At 36.7% G+C, this 26,601-nt stretch overlaps 1 protein-coding gene across 7 annotated transcripts in view; it reads left to right on the forward strand.

The window, feature by feature from the left end:
* NAALADL2 (N-acetylated alpha-linked acidic dipeptidase like 2) overlaps positions 1-26,601 on the forward strand; it is a 1,155,955-nt gene that overhangs the window by 1,098,913 nt on the left and 30,441 nt on the right. For all 7 annotated transcript variants that reach the window (XM_054700373.1, XM_054700375.1, XM_054700374.1 and 4 more), the window contains one exon: positions 12,494-12,692. In XM_054700373.1, coding sequence (XP_054556348.1) covers positions 12,494-12,692 — 199 coding nt within the window. The remainder of the gene's footprint in view (positions 1-12,493; positions 12,693-26,601) is intronic.

Consider the following 26,601-nt stretch of genomic DNA (forward strand, 5'->3'; position numbering starts at 1 on the left):
TCCTGACTTGTCCGCTGCTCCCCTCAGCAGTGTATTTCAGTCAGTCTGCCTGTTCTGCTCCCCACTCTGCCTCTGGGGAGTCTTCTCACTTCCCGCATCGCTGGCCTTCACCCCAGTTCTTGTATGCATAAATAAATCTGGAAAAAAAACTTTCAAAGAATAAGAGTAGATTGTAATTTATATTACAGAAATATTTCTCCGGGCCTCCCTGGTGGCACAAGGGGTTAAGACATAACCTATGAAACTATCCGCAGCCACTGTAGTATGAGTTTGATCCCCGGCCAGGGAGCAACCCAGATGGCGCAGCAGACCTCTCCTGACTCGCCCGCTGTTCTTCTCAGCAGTGTACTTCAGTCAATCTGCCTGTTCTATTCCCTACTCTGTCTCTGGTGAATCCTCTCACCCTCCACACCTCTGGCCTGTACCCCAGTTCTGTATACATAAATAAATGAATCTTAAAAAATATATTTATCTACCTATAAAGAAATAACTGTCACACACAGAAAGGAACCTCAAAGAGTATATTGTAAAATAAAAGCATTGCATAATATGAATTGTAAATGGTTACAGGTTGCTATTCTGAGTCCATATTTTCTTTGACAAATGTATATTATATTTGTAATAAATATAAGTAGTATATCTTGGAGCCTCCCTGGTATCACAAAGGGTTAAGTCTCTGAACTATCAAGCTATTGGCAACCAAATAAAGAAGCTGAAACAAAACTTAAAACTTTGCTTTTAAGGAACATATATACATGGTGGAACAAAACTGACACAAATAAAATAATTTTAAAATTAACACTATACTCAAATTGTTCCCTAATGTAAATTGGTTTGGAACACATTTGCATTCTCAAAATAAGTGTATTAGCAAAAGTAACTGTAATTGTATCCAGGGTACAGAGGAGAGATCTGGGAAAATAAATTTAGAAGTTGTTCCAGATGAGATGTCTAAGTGATTGAATATAGATGGAGGACAGAAAAGGTCTAACTTTTCTGGGGTACTCCTACATTTAGAAATTGAGTGAGGAGGACCTCTCTAGTGGCTCAAGGGGTTAAGCACAGCACTCTGAAGCTGTCCACAGCCTCTGCAGCACCAGTTTGATCACTGGATGGGTTCGATCCCATCCAGGGAGCTAGCCACATGGCACAGCAGACCTCTCCTGTCTCACCTGCTGCTCCCCTCAGCAGTGTATTTCACTCAGTCAGTCTGCCTATTCTGTTACCCACTCTGTCTTTGGTGAATCCTCTCACCCCCCACACCTCTGGCCTTTACCCCATTTGTTGCATGCATAAGTAAATCTTTAAAAAAAAAAAAAAGAAATTGAGTGAGGAGGTGGAATCACAGAGGAATGACAAAAGAGTTAAGAAAAGCAAGGTGATTATGAGAACCTAAAGAGATCAGATTATGTCCACTGGAATCTTGGCATTGCCAAGCATTAACGCAGGAATAAGTCCTGTAGGAGGAAATGACAGAATCATCCTCTCCAAGAGTCAGAGTTTTCGAAGAAGGAACAGTGATCTAGAGATACTGGACTTGCTCTTCTCAGGCTATTGATGCAAAGGACGTGGAAAACTGAATATGGCTCAGAGGACTGCAGTTGAAGCAGTCCTTAGAAGGAGTCAGGTTTTAGTTAAAGTAAGAAGGTAAAGAGACTATCCTGATAGGCCAGGTTAATAACTCTTTCATTAGTAATGATAACTCTAAGTATGTCAATACAGGGGAAAACAAACAAAGAAACAAAACCAGTGCAGTGATTCTACCAAGATTTCCACTGAAGGTCGGATTAAACTCTTCCCTAATAGTCAAGGTTTTCCACTGGATGAGACAGGACCGTTTGACTTATTTCTGTTTTATTAGACTACCGCTCTAGTTGAACAACTTTTTCTTTGGTTGTTGGTTATTTTTGAGTAATGGTTTCTTTTGATGTGAAACTACTTGGATTTCCTTGTCATTTTTACCCAGAAAAATGCATCCTGACTTAAGATGTAACCATACTTAAAAAAAAAAAAAAGCAAAACAAAACCAAATGTGACTGAAAAATGTAGGAGAAAATATTTCTCCATGACCTCAGAATAAATATCTCATCCAAGTGCTATGATTTGTTATCTTTAAATTATATACTTCTTAATTTTAGTCATTATGAATCAGAATTATATGCTCTGTTTCATAGTTAAAGATTCATCAAGGACTCAAATTGTAGGGAATTTTGTGTATCTGTTTCATTTTTACTACTTTGGTTATGAACTTATTTCTATCATAGAATAACATGTTAATATGTAAATAATGGACACCAATTATCAACTAAATAAATATTTCAGCTTCAATTTTAGCTGCAATGCTAAATGATTTCACTAAACAGTTCCTGTACCAGGTTAAATAAAACACATAATCTTCCTGCTTAATACAAGAATTAATTGTTTACTTATTTTTTTTGTTATGACAGTAGTGTTGATTAGTCCTAAATTCTCAAAGTAAAAAAAAAAAAAGATGACCTTCAAGTCTGAACTATAAAATACTGTTTCTCCTTACTGCAAAGAGTTTAAGTATGAAGGTCTCTGAAACCCAATTGCATTTCAACAGTGTAATTTTTACTCCTTGACAACCGACCATCTTGTTTATTTATTACACAAGTTTACAGTAGCAGCAGACCATTCTCTACTGTTCTCACAACCAACAGAAAGAAGGATAATTTACCAGTGAATAATTTGTTTGAGTTGATTTATTGGATGGTTCTTGAAAGCTCATTTTGACTGAATGACCTTGGCTCCTAATATTTGGTCAATGCCAACCACATAATAGTTAGAAAATGAATATTTATATGTGTCCATGGACATATAGTATAAATAGTGACTGATGAGATAACCAATACACTTCAGATGTACTTGTGACAGATAAAATATGTCCAAAAAGTGCACATTCAAGGAAACAGTACTAGATTATGGAGGGCAGAGGGAGGTGTCAAAAATTAACAAATGCCACCACAACTTTAAATCTGAAAGTTGACTGAGAAGTAAGTACTTAAAAACATTACTAAGTTTATGGTTTCACACTTTATCCCCCTTTTAATATATAAAACAGCACTGCAAAATAATTAATGATTATATAATTCCAATTTTTTTTGTTTGTTTAATGTCTGAAATTTTTCTTTGCAAGAATTCTGGCTGTCAATTCCTTCACATTATTGCAAAAACTAAAAATGACCAAATAAAATAAAAGTGATTTTCATTTGATCTGGCTATGTACACATTTTGCTTAATGCAAGCCAGACTCAGCAGGGAACACAACTTAGAACCATGTGGCTTATTGCCACCTCTGATTCTCACTAAATGTAAAATGTCTGTTGGCAGTATTTCCGCCTGTTCTTTGAAAAACTGACAATGCTGATTTGATCTGACTTTTTTCTTTTTTTATTAACTCTGATAATTCATTAGTGTCAATCCCTTCATTTTAGAAGAAGGCTTAGTATCTCAAGGCGATGATGCTACTGAGGTGAGCACATATGTCCTGTTAGAAATGTAGTTTCATATTTTCAAATGTCACATCAATTCTTTTCTATATTCACAATTGATTTGAGTGATATAAAATGAATTTCCCAGTTGACAATATTAAGCTTGTGCTGTGTAAATTGCATGATTTCAGGCCTCCACCTACTTATCTCCTGTCTTGGTTTTATTACCACTAATTCCAACTTTAGTCTAGCCTGGGAACCGCAAATATCAGTACACTAGGTAGCTGGCTCTGATTCCACCTAGGAAATCCAAAGTGGCCCATCTAAAGTTCAAAAAATTCCAAAGAAAGATTTTATCCCCATGGAAATTCTCAATCATGCTAGGTTTCTAGTGGTTTGATATGAGCTGGCATTTCTGGAATTGACCTATGTGTGATGATGACTTAAATCAAACGCAGTCTGAGAAGTATGTGAGCTTGCTTGCTCAAATTGATAGATAAGTTTGGATGATAAAGCAGTTGATCATCCATTTGATACACATTACTAAAAGTATGTTTAGTGTCACTCCCCATGTTATTTTTATACGGATTCTGGCTGCATAAAGATTGTATTCTACTTATTAATGTTCTGCACCAAGTCAAAAAATGATTTGAGACAGCTTTGTCTTATAGCAAATTCTACATTGTCAGTGTTTATCTCCTGAAGCTAGTCTTTCTCCCCATTTTCCATTGAGCTGATATTTTTATTACCTAATGCCCCTTAATTATTAGCCTAATTATGTTGTTGTATCCCCCATCTCCTGTCTCACCAGTGGCTGCTGCTCATTGGGTTTCCCTTTGTGATTGCTTCCGTCTGTCTTCTGGTACTTCATCCTAACTTGTATAAAGTTTTATTTTCAGGACCTACATTGTTTTATATTTCACTGCATTGATGGAAATAACCTCTGTGACTTCATGAGAACTCACCCTCCCTTCATCATCTACTGTACTAGGACTTTTTTTTTTGTTTTCCTAATTGTTTTTAGGCTAAAATCCTGGGCCATGTCAGGATAGGCCTATCATTTCATGAGCATTACTTTACTGGTAACATTTAAAAGTTTTCTTTTTCAGATACTTTTAATATTGATTTGTAATAGAGCATAAAGTACCCTTACTCTCATGCTAATTTATTTTAGTTAAGCCTTTTTTTAAAAAAGAAATCAGTTTCTTGGTTTAGTTAAAAATATGTTAAATTCACGGGGTCTCCATGGTGACACAGGGGTTAAGTCTCAGCACTATCACTATTGCCACTGCAGCCTGAGTTCGATCCCCGGCCAGAGAGTTGACCCAGATGGTGCAGCAGACCTCTCCTGTCTGGCTGGCTGCTCCCTGTGGCAGAACATCTCAGTAGATCCATCTTTTCTGCTCCCCACTCTGCCTCTGGTTATTCCTCCCACCACTACCATCCCTGCACTGCTAGGCTACACCCCAGTTCTTGTATGCATAAACAAAAATACGTATATATTAAACTCTCATATGCTATTAAATATACAATTTCTACTTCAGGAAGAGAATGATAAAAACAAACTGCACATGAACTTGCTTATTTATTGATTTTTTACATTTCATACATGTTACCCCTCTTTATTTTATTTTATTTTATTTTATTTTATTTTATTTTATTTTATTTTATTTTATTTGTATTGAGCTCATGTTTTACATTGTTGATTGTAATTTGGAAGTATGGCCACCCCCTCCCACTTCAAGTGTTATTGCCATAGTGCGCCTACCACCAAAGCACCAATGATCCACCACCTTAACCCATTTGTACATGAATTTAATTCAGTCAAAAAAGTTTATGCTAAGTCTTCCAAAGCAGCCAGTAACCAGATCATGTTGTTGCAAATACCGTGCAGTGGCTGCCTCTGTGGTGTCAAAACAAAGGCCCTGGTTCAATTTCTGTGCCAGTTAAACACTGTTGAGAGAGAGTGGGGCCTCCCTGGTGGTGCAAGTGGTTAAGCACAACACTCTGAAGCACAACACTCTATCCTCAGCCTCTGCAGTACATGTTCGATTTCCGGCCAGGGAGCTAACCACATGGCACAGCAGACCTCACCTGTCTTGCCTGCTGCTCCCCTCAGCAGTGTTTTTCAATTGATCTGTTCTGTTCCCTGCTCTGTCCCTGGTGAATCCTCTCAGCCCCTGCACCTCTAGCCTGTACCCCAGTTCTTATCTGCATAAATAAATAAATCTTTAAAAAAAAGCACTGTTTGGAGAACTCTTCCAAGGAGTATACTGATAGTATTGCTAGATTTTCATCTGCTTTGACTATCTGGGTCATCAGATCAAGTAGTTAGAATATAAGATCATCTTTAGAATGTGTTCCTCACTCAATTCTTCTAAACATGGCACTTTGGCATCTTTGCAAAAAGAATTTCTGTTGTATGTAATTTAGACATAATTATGTACTATCTTCAGGTACATTATATCATTAAGTAATATCCTTTTATATATGTATTGTAAAATCAATGTTAGATTATTTGAGTAGCAATAGTGCCCTAACTCCCCCATTTCTTTCTCTACCTGATTTTTGTTTGTTTAACTTATTTAAATAACCAGCTGAGATGATTCATTGTGATTCATACTAAAGAAGGCAGCATGAAGAATAGAAAATGTAGGATAATAAAGAACTGTTGTTTCCCCTGGCTGAAATCATATTGGCAATTTCTTTTCTTCTCTTTAGTGATGCCACAAGATATTTTTAAAATGACATTAAGTAACTACATTTTTCCCCCAAAATAATCTTCTATTTTGCTTTTAACCACTGCATTAAGTGGAACATAAATCATACGTTTTCTTGTCACTATAAATCAGTAAAGTCTAAGCTGTGATTTTGCAATTGTTAGCACCTTTAAAACTGTGATAAGCTCATCCATAGAAGAATAGTTTCTGTGAAATACGATTAAAGTAAAAAGCTATATTTGTTTGATACAAAAATGTAGTTTTAGAGTATGACCAGTACATTTAACTCTTAATGTAAATTGAAATTGAGTGGGTCTTTAAAAATACAGCTGCAAAACAAAATCAAAAAATAAAAAATGGAAATAAGCTAAAATTTACAACTTTTTACATGATGAAGCTCTGAAGAGAGACCACACCTGTAGGTAGTATAATTGTTATTTAAAATAAGGTAGTTACATTTTTGTCCAGGAGTTTGTAGAACAGACTTGACATACATGTGTTTTTTGCAGGCTGAAGTTCACCTAGATATAAACCCATAAAATGAGGTAGTTTGCTTAGGTCCTGGATCCTGGCAATTAGAGCTTGTATAGGTTTGGCAGTGGGGGGTGGGATGGGGGAGTAACCAACCCTATAGTTACTGTTTTTACCCAGAGATATTAGAGGCCTTGTGACTAGGACTTGTAGGAAGGAACTTTGGGCTTATGTTCTACTATTGGAATGTATTTGAGGACCTATAATCTAGATTCCTTAGGAGGAACAAGTTTTCTGGGAACAGCTTGGCACTTTAGGAATCACTCCACAAATCCTCCAGAGTATTGTTCTCAGCACCTTATAATCATTGTGACATTGAATATTACTTTAGTTCCATGAACTGAGTTGGATATTTTTAAGACCTATTTAGAGACCAAGAAACTGGGCCTCAGTGCTGTGTGTGTGTGTGTGTGTGTGTGTGTGTGTGTGTGTGTGTGTGTGTGTTACTTCTTGGGTATCTACATTTAAGTGGTAGATTTAGGGTTTGAAGGACAAAGACCTTGCCCTTCCCACTATACCACACTGCTTCTGAAACAGCTATTAGGGGTGATAGATGGCTAGAAGACAGTATTCCTGAGTATTGGGAATATGTTTCCTTCAACATTTTTTTAAATTTTTTAAAAAATTTTTTATTGAATAATATTGCATTGTAACACTCTGTCAACTTCAGATGAACATCACTGTAAATAGATATCCCTTCCTCCCTCCTTTCTCTTTTCTTGCTTTTCCCCCTCTTCAATTAATATTAATGGTAGAGAAATGGGAGCATTTAAGTTAGAAGTGGATCCATCCTCTGGAAAAGCAAAGACTAAGGGAAGAGACAGGGAAGATGGATCAATGGTGTTGTTTTCAGATAGAACATTCCCAACCCCCACAACTTTAATGTAGATAATTTCCCAGAACTTTGAAAAGTTCATTTGAGATGCCCTTGACTTCTGGGCAAGTCCATTATTTGTCTCTCAAATTTCACTTCTTCCCTGGACTTACTTAAACTATTCTTTTACACAATTCTTCAGTCATCCTGATGAGCATTTATTTTTTTTTTACATTTATTCTCCTTTTGTGGATTATTTGTAATCCACAATAGATTTGGAATTTATTATTGGTAGAGATTTAATCATATTTTGTCTTTGCCTCTCTTGAACGCTTACAGAATATCCTATGAAATAGATCTTAGTAAGTACTTACTGAAAATAAATGTGCATTTTACTTTGAGATGAAGGAGAAAAAATGCAAATATTTCTGTTTGAAGTTTAGAAGTACATTTCAATTGTCTCTTGGTTAATATCAAGATAATTTGGGGCCTCCCAGATGGTGCAGGCGGTTGAGCACAGCGCTGTGAAGCTGTCCACAGCCTCTGCATTGTGGGTTTGATCCTGACCAGCCAGGGAGCTACCCACATGGCACAGCAGACCTCTCCTGTCTCGCCCACTTCTCCCCTCAGCAGTGTATTTCAGTCAGTCTGCCTGTTCTGTTCCCCGCTCTGTCTCTGGTGAATCCTCTCACCCTCCCACACATCTGGTCTATACCCCGGTTCTTGCAAAAAAAAAAAAAAAATTGACTAGGTAATATTGCATTATTTTCTATTATATTATGGTTGGTTTCCAATATTTATCATAAATCTGCATGTTCTACTTTGCAAGTAATGCTCAATGGTTGGATTTTCACAAGGAGAATTATTGTAAGATATAAAAATATTATTTTAAAAGTTTAACTGTTTTACTTTTTGGTCTTTTTTTTTTTAATTGAGGCAACATTGGTTTTCAACATTGTATATAATTTAGAGGTATAGGATTGTATCCTTCAGATGTATGTTCACACACCACACCCACGACCAAGGAATCCATAGTCCTCCCCTATAGTCCCTTGTGCCCCCTCCACACTCTGCAATCTCTCTCTTCCTCTCCCTCCAGTAGCCTCAACTCTATAGTCAGATTTCTAGTGTCTGTTATTGGTTTAGTTTTATCTTATGCTTTGTTTTACTTTATATTATCCTTTTCCTTGTTTTTCAGAGATTTGAAATCTCAGCCTACGAAGCAAAAATGACTCAGACTTATTATCACCACAGAATAAAATTGAGAATCTTTATTAAAGGGTGTATGGGGACAAGTGTGATACATCTGTTTCACAATTCAACTTCAAAGATTAAGTAATCTTTGAAGACCCTTTTGATAGTAATTAAATTGATTAGACTTTATATGTTTTTGTTTACTTTAATATTAAGTTCTTGATCTTTAGTCTCTGTGTATATATAGCTTCAAGATAGATGTGTTGACTCTGAGAGAAATTTCTAGCTCCCAGTTCATATTTTTGCTCAACTTAATGAATGGCTTATTAAACCTGAACTGTTAAGAAATTATTTAGTCTTCTCTGCTCTGACATTCACTGTTTCTTAAATCAAGCTTTATGTATTCTTAGTTCTTATGGGTTCTTAGTAGACCATATTTTGATTCAGTGTAGTCTAATTTAACTACTACCATAGAATAGTCCTTTTTCTTTTATTTTCTTCGTTTTTGCTTGTTGTTGATTTTAAACAAGAAAGTAAATGAAATAATACTTGCTTTGCTCTTTTTGCACCAAATCTCTCTCTGAGTGACTTTGTAGGCATTATTTCATTTAATGATACATTTTAAATACAATATTATAATTCAACAATTACTCAAAAAAATTTAAGAAGTGACTACCACATACTAGGTATTGTGTCAGAAACTGGAGATACAAAGATTGAGAAACATATTAGTTGATTCGGGGGGTGCTTCTCAGCCAAGGAAGGTAAGACACAAAGCAAATAAGAATGAAAGCATTACAGATGTTACGATGCTATGATAAAAGTGTGTAATTCACACATTCATTTTTAAATGATATGCCAGGTAGTATTGTAGGTGCTGGGAAAATGCCCTGAGCAAAATGGATCAAAATTATTTCCCTCATGGAGCTGACATTCTACTCAATATCCCAAAGATCATGAAGGAGCAATTATTTGCAGTCACATGAACTTATATAGAGAAGGTGACAATTTTTTCTGAGTCTTATTTGAACGAACAAGCAAGAGCTAATTGGCATAGAAATGTCCATTAGGAATCTTTGGAGCACCAATTGTATATCAAAATGATCAAGTGAGCATTCAAACTAAGGCTACTCTTAAATTTGTAACCTCTTGCCTTTGAAGTAATGAATGCTAAGGATGTGCTGTAGGTGGCAGGTTTACACTATTTGGGACCTTTCTGGAACTAGCCTGCTTCTAAATCTGTCAAGTGTCTATATCTGCACCATCATGAAAGATACCTTCATTTGAGGCTAAATAAGATAGAATAGTACTATTTGTATCACTTGATTCAATAGTAATGTCTTCAATCTGTAGTGTATGTTACATCAGAACAGATTTTTCTTTCTTAAATGGAAAACTCTCAAGGATGTCAAACTTGCTTTTTCTGTTGTTCAGTCTTTCAATAGCAGTATAATCAAAATGTGCTTATCCATCTTATTTTTCTCCTTGTGCAGAGATATTTCTTATTAATGCTCCATAGATTGAGTTTGGTGAACCATCATAATTTAAGAAAAAACAAATCTTCATAAAATTAAATTATTAATGTTATTTAGGGGCTAGATCTCCTCAATGAACATACATCTCCAGGCTGAGGCTTAAGTTCTCTTGTGAAATCAAAGAACATTGAAAACATCAAAATTATAAAACTTCATAAGCTCCTATAATTAACTTTATTTTTATTGTTAATTTCAGTAATCTGAGAGCTATAAAGAATGCATCTCTGTAGAGCTCATAAAGGTCATTTATCTCTACATAGTATTATTTTGCTATTGGATTTTTAGAAAATGCTTTATTAAATCCACTGGTTTATTCAATAATATTGAGTATCAGTACTAGGCTGGTAACCTAAACATGTGACATATAAAATAGCCCTATCAAATGAGGAAAGAGATCCTAAAAATAAGTATATTAAAGATTAGTACTTCTATAACAAACATATTTTATACATCAGCTATAATTCTGATCTAGTTTTACTTTTATTAGCACATTACATATTTGTAGTACTTCTTAAACTTTAATATGTGTGGAATATGCTGAGTAGTATTTTGAATTCCTGAGCTCTGTCTCCAGAAAGAGATCACAGGTCTAGGAATTTGCATTTTGCTTCACAAAGACCAGGTTTGGAAGCCACTAACCCTAGAACTTCAATTGGATAAAGCCACTTGTGAGTTTTTCCTTTTTCCCAGTGAAAGTCTAATCAGACCTTTTTTATCCTTCTGTCTACCTAACTCAGTGCAATGACCCCAGGACTTCCAGCTAAGGGTTACCAGTCCATGTTCCCTTCATTAGCTTGAAGTCATCCTCTGTGGTGATACACTAACATTATTGGAGTCAGTTTTACTTAGAGTCCTGAGAATGACATCACTAACTGTTGCCTTGTCCTACAACTGACTCTAATGATGGAGATATCTAGAAGATGATGGTAGATGCCCTCCTCATACTATGACAAGTTTTTGCTTTTTAAATAAGGTGTAAAATCACATCAGCTGGGAACTGTCCACCTATAAGGAAGTCTTTTACAAATATTAATCATTTAGTTCTCATAACAAAACTATATAGTAGTTGATATTATAATAATGATATTATTAAGTTAATTACACAGATGAGGACACTGCATCTTAGTAACTTGCCCAAAATCACATAGCTACTAAGTTATAGAGCCGGGGTTTGAGATCAGGTGTTCCAGCTCTAAGTATAGTGGCTATAATCACTGCATTAATATTGACTTTCCCTTAGTCAAAGGAATGTCCTGAGGGCCTTTTGCTACTACTCTTCATATGCAAATGACTGTCAGTAAATAATCCAAACAAATATAAAATAAAGCAACAACAAACAAAAATCATTTAAACGCAAAGTGTAACAATGCAAATATTATATCAGAGAGTTAACAGTATTTTCAAATTGATTATGTATTTGAGCTTCAAATTACAGGAAATTTCTATTATAGAAAAGAGTCCGATGACACATAACAACATAGAGTAAAATATCTCATGTTTTCAGAAGAAAACAATTCCTTCTACTTTTCTTTTTCTTGGAAATACAGGATACTCCATGATGATGAATGGAATTTTGAGTCAGAAAGATCAAGTTTCTTATTTTGGCCTGTTCTTATATACTTGATGATATATGGCAATCAATTTAATTCTCATTTTCTATGAAATTATTATGAAAATAAGAGGTCTGGTGAATGTGAGACAAGCTAACTCAGGAACATGGCAGTCTCTCCACAAAGTGTACCTAATTACCTGTATTTCTAGTGGTAGTATAATAATAATTATATTAGTAGTAGTAGTAATAAATTTAATACTTCTAGTAGCATATATTATGTTTTAGATAGAATATTTTTGTGGAATGCATAGTTTTTTTAAAGATTTATTTATTTATGCATTCAAGAGTTAGAGTACAGGCCAGAGGTGTGGGGGATTGAGAGGATTCACCAAAGACAGAGTGGGGAGCAGAACAGGTGCCTCTACTGAAATACACTGTTAAGGGGAGCAGTGAGCGAGACAGGAGAGGTCTGCTGTGCCATGTGGATAGTTTCCTGGCTGGCCAGGGATCCAACTCCTGCTGCAGAGGCGGCGGTTTGCTTCATAGTGCTGTGCTTAAGCCCTTGCGCCACCAGAGAGGTCCCAGAATGCATATATTTTTAAAATTTGATGTTGAATCTTTCTTGTGACACCATGTTTATTTTGCTCCTTGAAGAACAAATTTATTTCATAAATGGACTCATTTATCTCTCTCAGGTGATCAGCCCAACACTCATCAACTGCTAGCCCTGTCATCCCACCTTCGGGAAAGTGCTGGACTCTTCCAGTCAGACGAGATGCGTCCTGCCAATGACCCCAAGGAGCGGGTTCCCATCCGTGTTCGAATGCTCAATGACATTCTCCAAGACATGGAGAAAAGCTTCCTGGTACAGCAGGTGCCGCCAGGTTTTTATAGGTAGGTTTTGTGTCTCCAAATTTATATTTTAATAACTTTTAATAACTTTAATAACTTTTTTTTTGTGTTTAACTTTCAGAATATTTAAAATAAAATACGAAGCAGTTATTATAGCTGCAATTTGAGGACCATGCCCCTCCCCCACAGAGAGGTTCAAGTGCACAAATATAGAATAAAGGAAACCTAGTTTAGTACATGATGTCAAAAATGACTAAGAGCTTTTTAATATTAATTTCAATATGAATCAAAAGTGATACGACCACTGAAAAGCCAAATATGCTTTTCAGAAAATAGGCCCATCCTAACCTGTCCCAGTAAGAATATATCTAGTGCACTGTGCTTAATTCTAGAAACTACATTTTAAGTGAGATTAAATAAGTTTAACATTCAGAGGACAGTAGGATATACATGGACTTAAAACAACCAAGGAATCAAGGACATTTGGTTCAAGCATCATAAAATCGGTATTTCTGAATAGTTTAAAGATTTTTTTATAAGAAGAAGGAACCAATATGAATTCTTAGAGGATGAAATTAGTAATACATGTTTTTGTTTTAGAGGTTCTAGGTATAGTAGAAATTAAATAGAGAGAAAATAGAATTTAAAAGATTATGACAACTTTAAATGTTTTTATTTATGTTTGATTCTTCTACAAGACATAAAATATAAATCCATTCACCTTTCTATAGAATAATTGCATATAAAATGTGTGTGTGTCTGTCTTTTGGGTATGTGTGTGTGTGTGTATATATATATATATGAAAATATTTTTCTTGCATATATGTGTATATATGTATGTGGATATATTATATAAATATCTAGTCTAGGGTTTATCATGAAAATCTCAGGAGACAAAGAGTTTTTGAAAGAATGATGAGACTGAAGAATGAAGACTATTAGGCCAAGAATTCTCACTAGTAAAGGATCTCAAGTTTAGATTTTGTAAGACGTGAATTTATATAGGTATGTGTATGTATGTGTATACATGTAGATATGCATGTAAAGTAAAACATATATGTATATATAACTATATGTATACACCTATATATAGACTAGACATAATGTATATGATGGATGTAACAAGAACTAAAGATCTAAAGCACAAGAATACAAAAGCTTTTCTTAAATTTACAATTTTTTTAATTGAAGTAATGTTTTACAACTCTGTGATTTAAGTATACAGCTTCACACCATGCCTAAAAACAAAGCATTTATAATCCTCTGCCATAGTTCATATGATGAACAGGTTTCACTTTTTTAAAAGTTAAACAACCTCTACAGATATTATTCATGTAAGAATCTCAGTTTCCAAACTGATGGTGTTATGGTAATTCTTATCAAATTTACATGGAGAAAGTCAAAAGTGATTTGCATTTTAAGAATATTATTGAAAGACATTCTCTGAATAAAGCTAAATATTACATTTGGAATGTGAATTTTGTTCCAAATGTGTCCCTAACATTGAAATATATTAATTTTGTACTCTGAAAAAGAAATGTTCCCCATAATTTAGCACCAGAAGATTCAAAGACTTCAAATTCTATGATGTTACATCTAAAACTGACTGCCATTCTAGTAAATAAATCTTCATTGAGCACTTCTCTGTAAACAAACACACTGATAAAAACTGTCAATATAAGATCCCTATCTTCCAAAATTTTAACCTAATTTAAGGATAAAATATGTAAGTTATAGATCAAATACATTTTTAAGGTAATGTCACAAAGTGTTCCATGAATACTACTCATAAGAAATGTCGTTGGGGGCCTCCCTGGTGGCGCAAGGGGTTAAATAATGCACTATGAAGTAATCCATAGCCTCTGCAGCAGGAGTTCGATCCTGGGCCAGCCAGGGAGCAACCCACATGGCACAGCAGATCACTCCTGTCTCGCCCACTGCTCCCCTCAGCAGTGTATTTCCATCGATCTGCCTGTTCTGTCCCCCACTCTGTCTCTGGTGAATCCTCTCACCCCCTGCGTCTCTGGCCTATACCCCAGCTCTTGTATGCATAAATAAATAAATCTTAAAAAAAATAATTAAAAAAAAAAGAAATGTCATTGGGATTCAGAAGAGCTAAATTAACTAGTGACATTCAAAAAAGACTTGCAGTGAATAGGAAAAAATTATCTGGGACTTGAGATAATGGCATGATGACCGTTATATTATGGACTACTCTGGGCTGAATGTTTATGTCCCACCAAAAATCTTATATGTGGAAACTAATCTCTAATGTGATGCTGTTTGGAGATGAAAACTTTGGGAATTGATTAAATCATGTGCCTGCCCAAAGCCCTCATAAATGGAATTAGAGCCTTCATAAAGCAGACCGTAGAGATTTTCCTCTCTCCTTCTGCTACATGAGGACACAATATCTGTGGACCTAGAAGCCTCACCAGGTGTCAGACCTGCTGGCACCTCAACCTTGGAGTTCCCAGCTTCTAGTGAGAAAAAAAGGGTTAATTATAAGTAACCCAGTCTGTAATATTCAGTTATTGCCACTCCTACTAAGTCGAGCAGCATTTCCAGAAGATAGTATGAAAAAGAGACACAAATAAGAAGTGTGTGTGGTGTGCTAGGGAATGAAGAACAACAGTGGAATATTTGGAATGGTATTAGCTTCATGCTTCTGGAGAAAGAGGAAAGAATCAAATTGTGGAGTCCAGTAAATGGTCCATTGAGAGGCTTGGGCTTTACAAAGAAATCTGTATCCTTAGGGAGTTTTCTCTGGTGCTCGAGATAGGATGCACTAGATTGGGGAAAGAACAGAAACCTCCAGGTAAACTGTGGTTATAAGAAGGCCACTGAGGGCTGAGAACATGATTGGGCATGTTGGTGTCCAGGAGCAAAGACTAACAGGCATTTAGGTAAAGGACAAACTTTCAAATATATTTATTTCTTGGCTGAGAGGCCCTTATTTCATGCTTTTTTTAAAAAGAATTTTTTCTGGGTTGAAGAGATGAAGCGGGGTTGGGTAGTAGAAAGAGACTCCTTTTTTCTGTTCATTTCTCCAGTCAGTTAGTTCAGGCACTCAGTGTATTGGTCCCCATGTAATTCTATAATAATCTCTTAATAAAGACAATTTCTAAAATCTCTTTCCAGTTTTAAGAATATGATTCAATGAACAACCACTATATTAAGCCTCACAACCTCTACAATAAAAGAGAATTCTAAACCTGAATGAGAGGAGCAGGAAATGGCATAATGATAGAGCACGAGGACCTAAAGAAAAGACACTAAGAGCTCTAAATATACCGAGCTTGATAGGCAGCGGGACCAGATAAAACAGTATGTGTGATTAGGAACACGGTGTAAGTGAAAGTGTATTGAAAACTACAAAACATAAAAATATGATAGCTATGAAAATCTAGTAATATAAAATCTGACTCTTTGCCCTAAAGAAGGAAGGTATTATGTATTTTCTTAACATTTCTCAAACTTCTTTCTCTTCTTTATTACATTTCCAATAAGTACTGTCTTACTACTCCTGGGGATTGGGTGTGTCTGGAGTAAGATCTTGTGGCATCTGTGTTTTGTTATTGAATTATTTTAAATTCCCTATTACCCTGCAAAGATAGAGTAAACAATCTGATCCGGCCAATCTGTGTCACTGAGCCCATGTTCTTAGCCACTTACCACTTACACCAAATATAAGGGACATGAGCTGGGGGTAGGGAAGCTCAGTTTTATTCAAAAGAGCAGTGTTTCTGGGAGATGGGCAGGCTCATGTTCTAGAAAAACCATCTCTAGAGGTTGGCACTTGGGGTAGGGTTTTTATAGAGGACATCTTGAAAAAAAAAAACAAAACTGAGTTTTGTCAATTATTCCTGTTATCTCAATGGCACAGTTGGGGTGAACCACCTGGTGCTACTAGTAACTAGTCCTTGTCTTTCTTGATTCATCTGTCCACAGAGGAAATCAGCAAGGGAATGCTGGAGGTTTGCTCAAGATCTTTTAGTGGAGTTCATGTTAATAACCCAAGAGTACTCTAAGGATTACTGTAGTGACTAACTAAAGTAAAAGCTTCAGTGGTTATGTTTTATTTTTGTACTTTTACCTATGCATGTTTCAATACCATATATTTTCATTAAAATAGGCTCTGTATTAGGCTATATTTAAGGTTTAGAGGAAAATGAACCGAAAGTACAGTTCCCATATAATCTTTCATGAGTAATTTTCCCCTCCCAACAGTTTCCCCATTATTAAAATCTTGCAGTAGTGTGACACATTCATAACAATTGATGAGCCAATACAGATATATTATTAACTATAGTCCGCAGTTCAAGGTTTACTCTCCTCTACGGGTTTTGATAAATATTAAAAGATGTATACCCACTATCACATTATTATAGAAAAATGTTTCATTGCCCTAAATATCTATGCTACACCTATTCATTTCTCCTTCCCTCCTTGCCCTCATCTTTGTACTTTCTCTACATTTTTACCTTTTCCAGAACGTCATATAGTTTGAATCATATAGTATGTAACAATTTTAAATTGGCTTCTTTACTTAGCAATGTGAATTTAGGTTCCTTCATATTATTTTTGTAATCACCATACAATGTGCCTCCATTCACCTTTGCAAGCTTTCAAATTTGGGATGAACATGAATAAAGCTGTAATATGCACTCATTTGGGTTTTATTATAGGCATACATTTTCAGTTTATTTGGGAAAATACCAAGGAACCCATTGACATAGCCATATGTTAATCCTATGTTCAGCTTTTTGAGAAACTTCCCAGCTCTTTCCCAAACTGTACTACTTTGTATCCATATTAACGATGAATAAAACTTTCAGTTGCCCCATAAGCTTTTTTAAAAAATATATTTATTTCTGCATACTAGAGCTTGGGTACAGGCCAGAGGTGTGGGGGGTGAGAGGATTCACCAAAGACAGAGTAGAAGAGCAGAACAGGCAGATCTACTGAAATACACTGCTGAGGGGAGCAGAGGGCGAGACAGGAAAGGTCTTCTGCATCACGTGGGTCAGCTCCCTGGCTGGCCAGGGATTGAACTCATGCTGCAGTGGCTGGCCATAGCTTGATAGTGCTGTGTCTTCAAACCCTGAGCCACCAGGGAGGCCCTGCCCCGTATTCTTGACAGTATTTGTTGATGTCAATGTTCTGTATTTCAGTCTTTTTTTTTTTTTTTTTTTTGCACCCACAGTAAAAAGGCTTTTTATTCATTTTTGGGATGCTCTAATTCAGTACTTATAGAAACATTTACACACTTTAGTAAACACAGAAGTCCTACATGTAATGCAGCATTTTTTTTTAAGATTTATTTTTATACATACAAGAGCTGGGGTACAGGCCAGAGGTGTGTGTGGGGCTAAAGTGAGAGTATTCACCAGAGACAGAGTAGGGAACAGAACAGGCAGACTGACTGAAATACACTGCTGAGGGGAGCAGTGGGCCAGTCAGGAGAGGTCTGCTGCACCATGTGGGTAGTTCCCTGGCTGGGCATCGAACTGTGCTACAGTGGCTGCAGATAGCTTCCTAGGTTGCATCCTAACCTCTTGTGCCACCAGGGTGGCCCGATTTTAGTCATTCTAATATATATATATTTGTAACTCATAATTTTAAATTACAATTCTTCAGTGACATGATGTTGAAAATCTTTTCAGAAACTTATTTTCTTTTTATACACCTTTTTTGGTGAGATCTGTCATTTCAATCAAGGTTGTTTTTTTTTTGTTTTTTTTTTTATTGTAATCCCCAGCTGGACTATGGGGTGGCAGAAAGGCAACTGTGGTCCTCTGGGGCAGTTCACAAAACTACACCTTTTTCTATCCCTAACAGCAAGACCACTGGATTTGGGATTTATAAAAGTGGGAAAGAATTTGAGTAGGAAAATTTCTTTTTTACTCCATGGGTCCCAGCAGGCTAATTAGTAGCTCTGACAATTTCTCTTCTCTATAATAGAGAATATCAAAGAGTGTTTAATAATATACAAATTTAGATAAGATACTAGGATAAGATTAGAAAAAATAAGGATAGGATGTGAGGAGATAATTTATAAACTATAGGAGTCTATTCAAATGTAATAAAAGGGGCCTTCCCGGTGGCGCAGCGGTTGAGCGCTGGATTGCGAAGCTGCCCACAGCCTGTGCAGCGCCAGTTCGATCCCGGGCTGCTCCCCGGCCACAGGAGGAGGGTCCCACATGGCGCGCAGACCTCTCCTGCCGCCCGCTGCTCCCCTCAGCAGTGTACTTCGGTCCTTCTGCCTGCTCTGCTCCCCGCTCTGGCTCTGGTGAATTCTCTCACCCTCCCGCGCTTCTGACTGTACCCAGTGCATGTATAAACAAACAAACAAACAAATAAATAAATAAATAAACATGCCTCTATTAAAAAAAAATGTAATAAAAGTAATTTTGGGGAGGAAGTTATTTGTATGCCAATATAATGTTATTTTTCAGTTTCTGATGGGATCCTGGATTCAAAAGTTTCTTTCCCTCATCTCTCTAAACAAAGGAAAAAATATTTAAAAAAGTCAATTACAAGCAAGCTCTTCCCCCAGGGTCACTGCTGTGAGGCATTTCTTTCATTCATAATTTTCAGTAAATCATCACTTCCCTTAAACATTTGCCAAAACCTTGTGTATTTGGGGATCACAGCACCTTATCAAAAATGAGGAGTTCTAAGAGAAAGTGGAATTAAATATATTGCTTTAAAAGAGAGTAAAGGTGGCATTTAAATAGAATTTAGCTTCCAACATAAATCTGAGCCCTCTAAAAAACAAGTATCTTTCAATAGGAAAGTCTTCTTTCAAACCATTTTTTGGTGTTTCGAAAACATTCTGTAACCTCATAGTCTGTTGGAGGTAGATTCTCTTCCCTGTTTCATGTTTTATAGATGGAGCCTGTAACAGAGTGGTCCCAGGGAAAGGGGAAGGTCCAGGTTCCCTGCCCTGCCCAGGAAAGGAGGGAGCTATACAGGGAGGAGCAGCTGGAGAGAAGATTGGGAAAGCTAGAAAGGGAGCATGAAGCCTTGGAGGAGGCACAAAGAAAGAGACATTTGAAAAAGCTGCACTTGCTTCTCGCCTAAGACATGTACCAGGGACTTGGGGGACATGATGGAGACCCTTGAAAGAGACAGAGACTTGGGTGAGAGGCCTGTGAGGCGGTTGACAATGGCAGTCTTTACTTTGGTTTTGATTTTGCTCCTTTCCTTTCAGACTTGCCTGGTCTCTTCTGCTCCTTTCCCATGGGTTCCTACCAGAAGGTGCCTTAGACTTGTGGCAAGCTTTTGGGCCTCAGTGGTCCTGCTTTGGACCAATCCTGTTTTGTGGGGCATTTATCTCCGTGTGGATGGGTAATTTTGGGTGCTTGATTTGGCAACTATCTTCTTACCCTTCTCTCTATCACACACTAATTATATTAGAGTTCCTTCCCACTGAAGTTCTCATGCACTAGAGTATGCTTTGTCTTGACGTGGAGGTTGACAGAAGACATTTAGAGTGAGTAGGTTTGGGGGTCTTGGGGTGCACCTCACCCTGCCCTATAACAAAACCACTTTCTGGATTTGGGCACAAACCATTTTATGCTTGAGGTGCAGTAGTTTATGATTATGCATTCTCCCTAGTTTATTTTAGCAAATTTCAGCAAAATTCCCAGCCTTGTCACAAAATTGCAGTGCTTCAGGGCATGAGTTCCTAGGGATGCTGTTCTATCTCTGTATTTCTTTTCTTCACTTGTCCCTGTGCCAGCCTAAACAGCCTTCACATGGGAGAGCGCTAATTATTGTCATCCCCATTATTTAAGTGACTGAACTTAACTGCACAGACTTAGAAAGCTCATTGATTTAAACTTTTCGTGCACAAATAGAAAATCCCGAGATATTAAAACTGCTCTCAGCAAAAAATATGATTGGCAAAGGTTTTCTATTAATAGGGAACTCCAATATTTGAGTTCAAAATATTATCAACATAACCCCAGAGTCCTCATTGGGATATAATATCTGCAAACACTCCCAAGTTTCGTCTCCCAACACATTTAAAGAGACAACAGTTAAGCAATAGAAGCTAATTAGGGTTTCGTTCACTTCCTGTTATGATCTATGTTCACATATGTCTATACTGATGATGGTTTGGAGTAGTGTTTGGTTCAGAGAGCAGAGTCCTTGGTTTAACCTCCAAGAAGTTTCATCAGAGCTCCCCTTTCAGTGGCAGGCAGTGAGTTTCCCCAGGAGAGTTTCCCCACAAGGCAGAGAAGTTTAGTTATATTTAAAAGGGCAGATTTGTTATGAAAAGGGAAGGAAAGTAAAGGACAGGTGGGCAGAAAGGGCTGCTCCTGAAAGGAACAGATCTGTTAAAAGACAGAGGTGGGCAGACTTGGGAGAAGCTGCCTCTGCTGCTTGCAAAGGGTGGAAGTTGGTGAAGAGAACACCTGCATAATCACAGGCCAGCAGGAGAGGTGCTCTCCTCTGCCAGTGGAGAAATTGCACTGAGGTAGTCTTCTCTTTGGGAGGGATCCATTACTTTGTGGATTAATTAATTATTTCAAGAGTTGGTGGCTGAGGGATTTTTCTCTACTTGCTTTGACTAGGTCAATTTGAAAGGACCTGTGATTCTTTACAATGACCCTCAATGTCCATATCTCCACCTGGTCTGTGCCTCAGTCTGTGTGGGATACTTTACTTTTCTAGATAACTTGTTTAACAACTATGTTAATCATTTCTAGCCCTACCTCCTATCTGGCTTTGTGTGAGCCAGTTTCTGGTCTTTTGATGCCTCTTTCTCAAATTTTCTATTCTTAGCCTCCATCATATACTTATATCTATATATACTGGGTAAGGTTATGGAATAATTTTACCAAAGGAAAGGAAATTTGTTGAGGTTTAGGGGAGTAAGAGACCCAGCCTTTGCAGTTTTATTTCAATGGTTTTGATTTGAGGGTGTGGAAATCTGAAAAGGAGCAACCTGATTAAGTGTTTAGGCTGCTAGGTAGAAGTAAGATTCTAGGCAAGTTAACATCTCAGCACCTCTGTTCAAATCAAATTAAAAGGTACATATTTTTAAAACAAAAGTGTTAGTGGGAAAGGATGTCCTAAAGCTAATTCCATACAGGCTTTGTGGACTCCACCCCCAGCCCAGACCAAAGCCAAAGACACTGGGAACTCCAAATCCCATCACCACCAAAGGGAAGGTAGCTGGGACCTGAGGATGGGGTTAAGCAGCCAGGTTGATATAAAGCCAGACACTTGGGCTTTGGGGAGGGGGGTCCCCCATTTTGGCTCTTGGCCAGCGAGCAGCATCCGGCCAGCTCTGAGAGTGACTTTGGGTTTCCAGGTCGTCAGATCGGGTAGGATGCATTAAAGACTTTATTTCCCTATTTTCTCCCTGTTTTGTACATTTTCCTTATTTCCTTTTCCCTTGTAAATAAACCTTTTATTAACCTTTTGTGTGTGCCTGTAGTGGAGTATTAATAAGTCCCTTTTAAGCGCGTGGGTGAGGACCCACAGCCAGGCAACCCGGTGCTGTCCTATAACAAAAGTATGGGTTGTTGCATTACCTTGTTTTTCTTTCTAAATATATGGTATTCCAGCTACATGGTTAAGTAGTCTGTTAGGGGCTGCTTAAGCAACTACAATTTATATTATTCCTTTGGGAAGATACTTCCGAGTTACAGATGAAGGTTTTTTCAGTAATTTTAGGAGCACATCCTATTTGTTAGTTGAGGGAGAGTGTGTGTTTGTGTCAGCAAATCCATGTATGTGTCTATAGCTGTGTCCTATGAATGCTGTGGGAGGAAACTCTTAATAAAAGAAGCCATTTCCAGGATAGCTACAGTGCCCTTGTGGAAGTTCAGAGGACAATTTCAAGCCAATCCAAGATAAGACAATCTTTTTTGTTATCATCTTTGAAAGCAGGAAAATAACAATGTAAATGTCAAGATGCTTTTGCATTGAGCCAAGAATAAACAAAATAAGCAATTCATTTAAAGTACTTTTCAAATGTGAGAACTCCCAAACTTGGCTTTTGAGACATGTTAGAACTACTTTACACTGAGGCAAGCAATGAAATGAGATAGAACTCTTTAGGAACATATTTCTAGAAAATTTATGATCAGGTTCCCAGCTATGTAGTCCCCATATACATTTGATTTTAAGACATTTAAGAGACTGAAACCCAACCCCCCAAAAAACATTTCAGAATAACAGTGATCACATTATATAGTTTCCATGTTGTTTTAATTAGAGTTAGTTATATAAGTACTAGTAGAACCTCATGTTCAGTATTTGATTGGGATAATAACTACTTTGTTCGAGTTGTACTTTTTCTTTTAGCGAGGTGTGGGTGGTCTGAATGGAGCTAAAATCCCACCATTGTTTCCCTTGTCATTAATTCTATCAGCAATGCCTCTGATTTCTTTAGACTGTGAAAAAAAAAAAAAAAAGAACTAGTGATTAAGAATTACCATAATGCTTTTAAAATATTTTTAATAGCGGCCACTTGCACAAAAGAATCTACGCCTGAATAGAGTTTTATAATCTACACAGTATAAAATTTCCTTTGGCTGAAGACCTGGCACATGTACAAAATCTTTATAGTGGTGATCATTATATGCATTCCCTTTTACCCTTTTATGAATAAGCATAAACATTAGCTTTATAATTGTGTATCCTTTTCATTTTTTTAAGAATTTATTTCTAAAAGGAGCAAAAAATTTCCAAATTTTAGGAGCTAAATTAATATATTGAAATCTGCCTTGTTTTCAATATCTTGTTTTGTTACTATTAAAACAAAGAGCATATTCCATTGTGACAGGTAATGTTCATTGCAGTTTGATTAGATATTGACATAATTATTAAAAATTTAAATTATCATTTTTATCAGGCTAATTAATCTGCGATCCAGTATGCTGGTATCAAAATAGAAATCCATGTGTGCACAACCGTTCAGATTTCATAAAAATATGTCTTTCCAGCATGAGGTTCTTCCCCATTCAAAGTGAGAAAAAATTACTGTTGTCGTACTTGCAAGCCAAAACATACTCATTGTCAATATGAGGGTGAATTGTGATTGTCTAGTGCTCTTGGTATTGTTAAGAATAACCTCAGTGTTATAAATGTAACAATACTTGTCACAGGGGTGGATATATTTTGTACCAAGCATTATACACTGCTGCATATGTTTCACCCAAATTGCTGGTAGTGCACTCAGAAGCAGTCACCAATAAACGTATTAGATTTAGTATAAATTGTCAAATGTTAAAGAAATAAATTTGCATATGAATTTGTTAAATTTAATTTATTCTGCATTTGCAAAATTATATCCCCTAACATTAGTAGCTACAAAAGTGCATCTGTGTGAAAACAAATCTACCCCTAGTTCTGTGGGGAGAAAGGAGGGAGTTTGAAAGTTAGGTTTTATTGTCCTAAATTAATAAAATTATCTTGTCCCAAAATTTTAACTACTCTTCCATATTTTCCTGAATCTTAGATACAAGGGGAGGGATATTGGTCTAAATATCTCATATACTATGGCAAGAAATGTTTTTACATAAATGAAAGTGTGATATAGCAAAGGAACCACAAGACCAGGAATTTGAAGATGTGAACATAAGATAGGAAGGGAGTACTGGCCTAGTAATCCTAACAAGTCACTTAACTTTTAATCCATTAAGTTAGAATAGGAAAACTGGCAGGTATCTAAGATATTGGAAGTATAAATCAAGGAAGCATTTATACAAATATAAACTGACTTCTGATATCCTATAATTATTGAAATATTTATTTAAAGAAAAATTTGATATCTGAAATGTATCAAAATCTAGGTCCTCCAGGAATCCAGGTTAAAGAAATTTAGCACTCGTTTCTCTCCTTTCATTTTGTCACTTATTTTATCTGTTATTAGTACTATACATATTAGCATTTTCATGTGTATAAATATCTTGCTTATTTAATATGATCTATAGAAAATTAAGAGGACTATGGTCGATATCTTCTTTGTACCCACTGACACACCTAACATTTCATTTGTTAATAAAACTAAAGTACTGATTGCCATATAAATCATGTTTAGTAAATCAAATGTTCAAAAATATTTTTATTTGGCAATATCCAGTTTATTAGTTGCAGTTATAGTCTTACAATAAGAAAATAGATCTTAATGCCACATTTAAAAAAAAAAACATGGATCAGTAATAGAATATTGACATGATATACTTAGAAAGGCCTGAGTATCGATGAAAAGTCCTGTAAAACATTTATTCCTTTACCCCACCCCAGTAGAATCCTTTATTGAAATGTCAGCTTACAGGAGCCACTCTAGACAAGAAGAAGGGCCACCCTGGTGGCACAAGGGGCTAAGACACAAACTATGAAGCTATCCACACCCACTGCAGCATAAGTTCGATCCCTGGCCAGGAAGCTAATCCATATGGCACAGCAGACTTCTCCTGACTCACCCGCTGCTCCCATCAGCAGTGTATTTCAGTAGATCTGCCTGTTCTGCTCCCCACTCTGTCTCTGGTGAATCCTCTCACCCCCCGCACCTCTGGCCCAGTTCTTGTATGCATAACTAAATAAATCTTTATTGTATGCATAAATAAATAAATCTTTAGATGAGAAGGAAAGGAATACAAACTTCCCCTTCCCATGGTCCCCTCAAGGTAACCTTGGTTTGCCATCACTATTGTCTGTTTCCCCTCTATGTACTAAGAAATACTGTGGCTCTCATCTCTGACATCTGCCTACCTGTCTGCCTGAAACCATTGCTGAGTAGTACAGTTTCACTTCCTTTTCTACCTTCCAGATCCTGAATGAAGATTGATTCAATTTGTTTATCTTTATCTGTGCTTTGAAATCAATTGTTGACTATTAAGAAAAATCAACCATGACCTTCATGCTCTATAATTATTGGGTCTTAAAACATTGAAATCTGCCTTGTGTTGCAATTGGTGATGGTTGGTTGTATGAAAGTGAATCCCACACAAGGTGTTATTGGGCATGTTTGATTATGAATTTCCCTTTTAGACAGAAATTAAGGATACTGCCTATATGAACTTGTTTAAATGAAATACTAATCACATGTCAGGAAATTACTTGATGCTTATTGCTTATGTTCACATTTAATGATTGTCTTTCTTATCTGTGATTGAGAAATTGATGCCAGTCCTTTAAAATTCTTAGCTAGAATTTCTGCTGATTCCATTGCATTATTAATTTAACAAAGACTTAGTCTCTACCCCAAGTCAAAACTAAGATCAGGCTCTGAGAATAGGATATGCAAAAATATAAATATCAACCCTATCCTTATGAACCTCATCCTTTAATAGGAAGTAACAAAACAAGCAGATAAATACCAAATATATCACAATCTTAAAGATGTCTAGAAGAAACAGGTGTTTTTGTTGTTGTTGTTTAAGGTGTCCACATTGATCGTGGGACAGCAACTTATGTTGAGATTGGCAAATGAGACAAAGACCTAGTGGTCTGTAGGGTAAATGGAAGATATCAGAGTTTTTCTGCCCTCCAGCCATTAGCATCTATGATCGACACCTGTTGTCTTATACGCATGCCTGCTGGTGAACACCTGGAATATTGTGTGGACATGCGTGGTTGGGCACACCTGGGCTGAGAGACTGAGCATGTAAGTGTGGCAGAGGTCCTGTGGAGAGCGTCAGAGAACAGCTAAGAGGGAAGAGCATATAGGGATTCGCATGGGGACCCAAGTTGCCTTCTCCCTGCTGGCTTGTTTCCCTTAACCTGTGGGCATGATGCCAATGGCTCCGAGGTTCTCTTTCAAGCAATATGAACCAACGTTGAACCTAGCTGGCCTGGGATGGTTGCAAAACAAGGCCCAAAGAGGGTATTAGATGTTATGTTCAGTGCATCTGATGTCTTATTTTAAGCAGAGTGTACTTCCATAAATTGGTCTGCCCTCCCAACTCCCCTGCTCTCTGTCTAT

This window comes from Talpa occidentalis, unplaced genomic scaffold (genome assembly GCF_014898055.3).
Source record: "Talpa occidentalis isolate TD23 unplaced genomic scaffold, MPIMG_talOcc4v2.1 talOcc4.4, whole genome shotgun sequence".
In the NCBI taxonomy this organism is placed as follows: domain Eukaryota; kingdom Metazoa; phylum Chordata; class Mammalia; order Eulipotyphla; family Talpidae; genus Talpa; species Talpa occidentalis.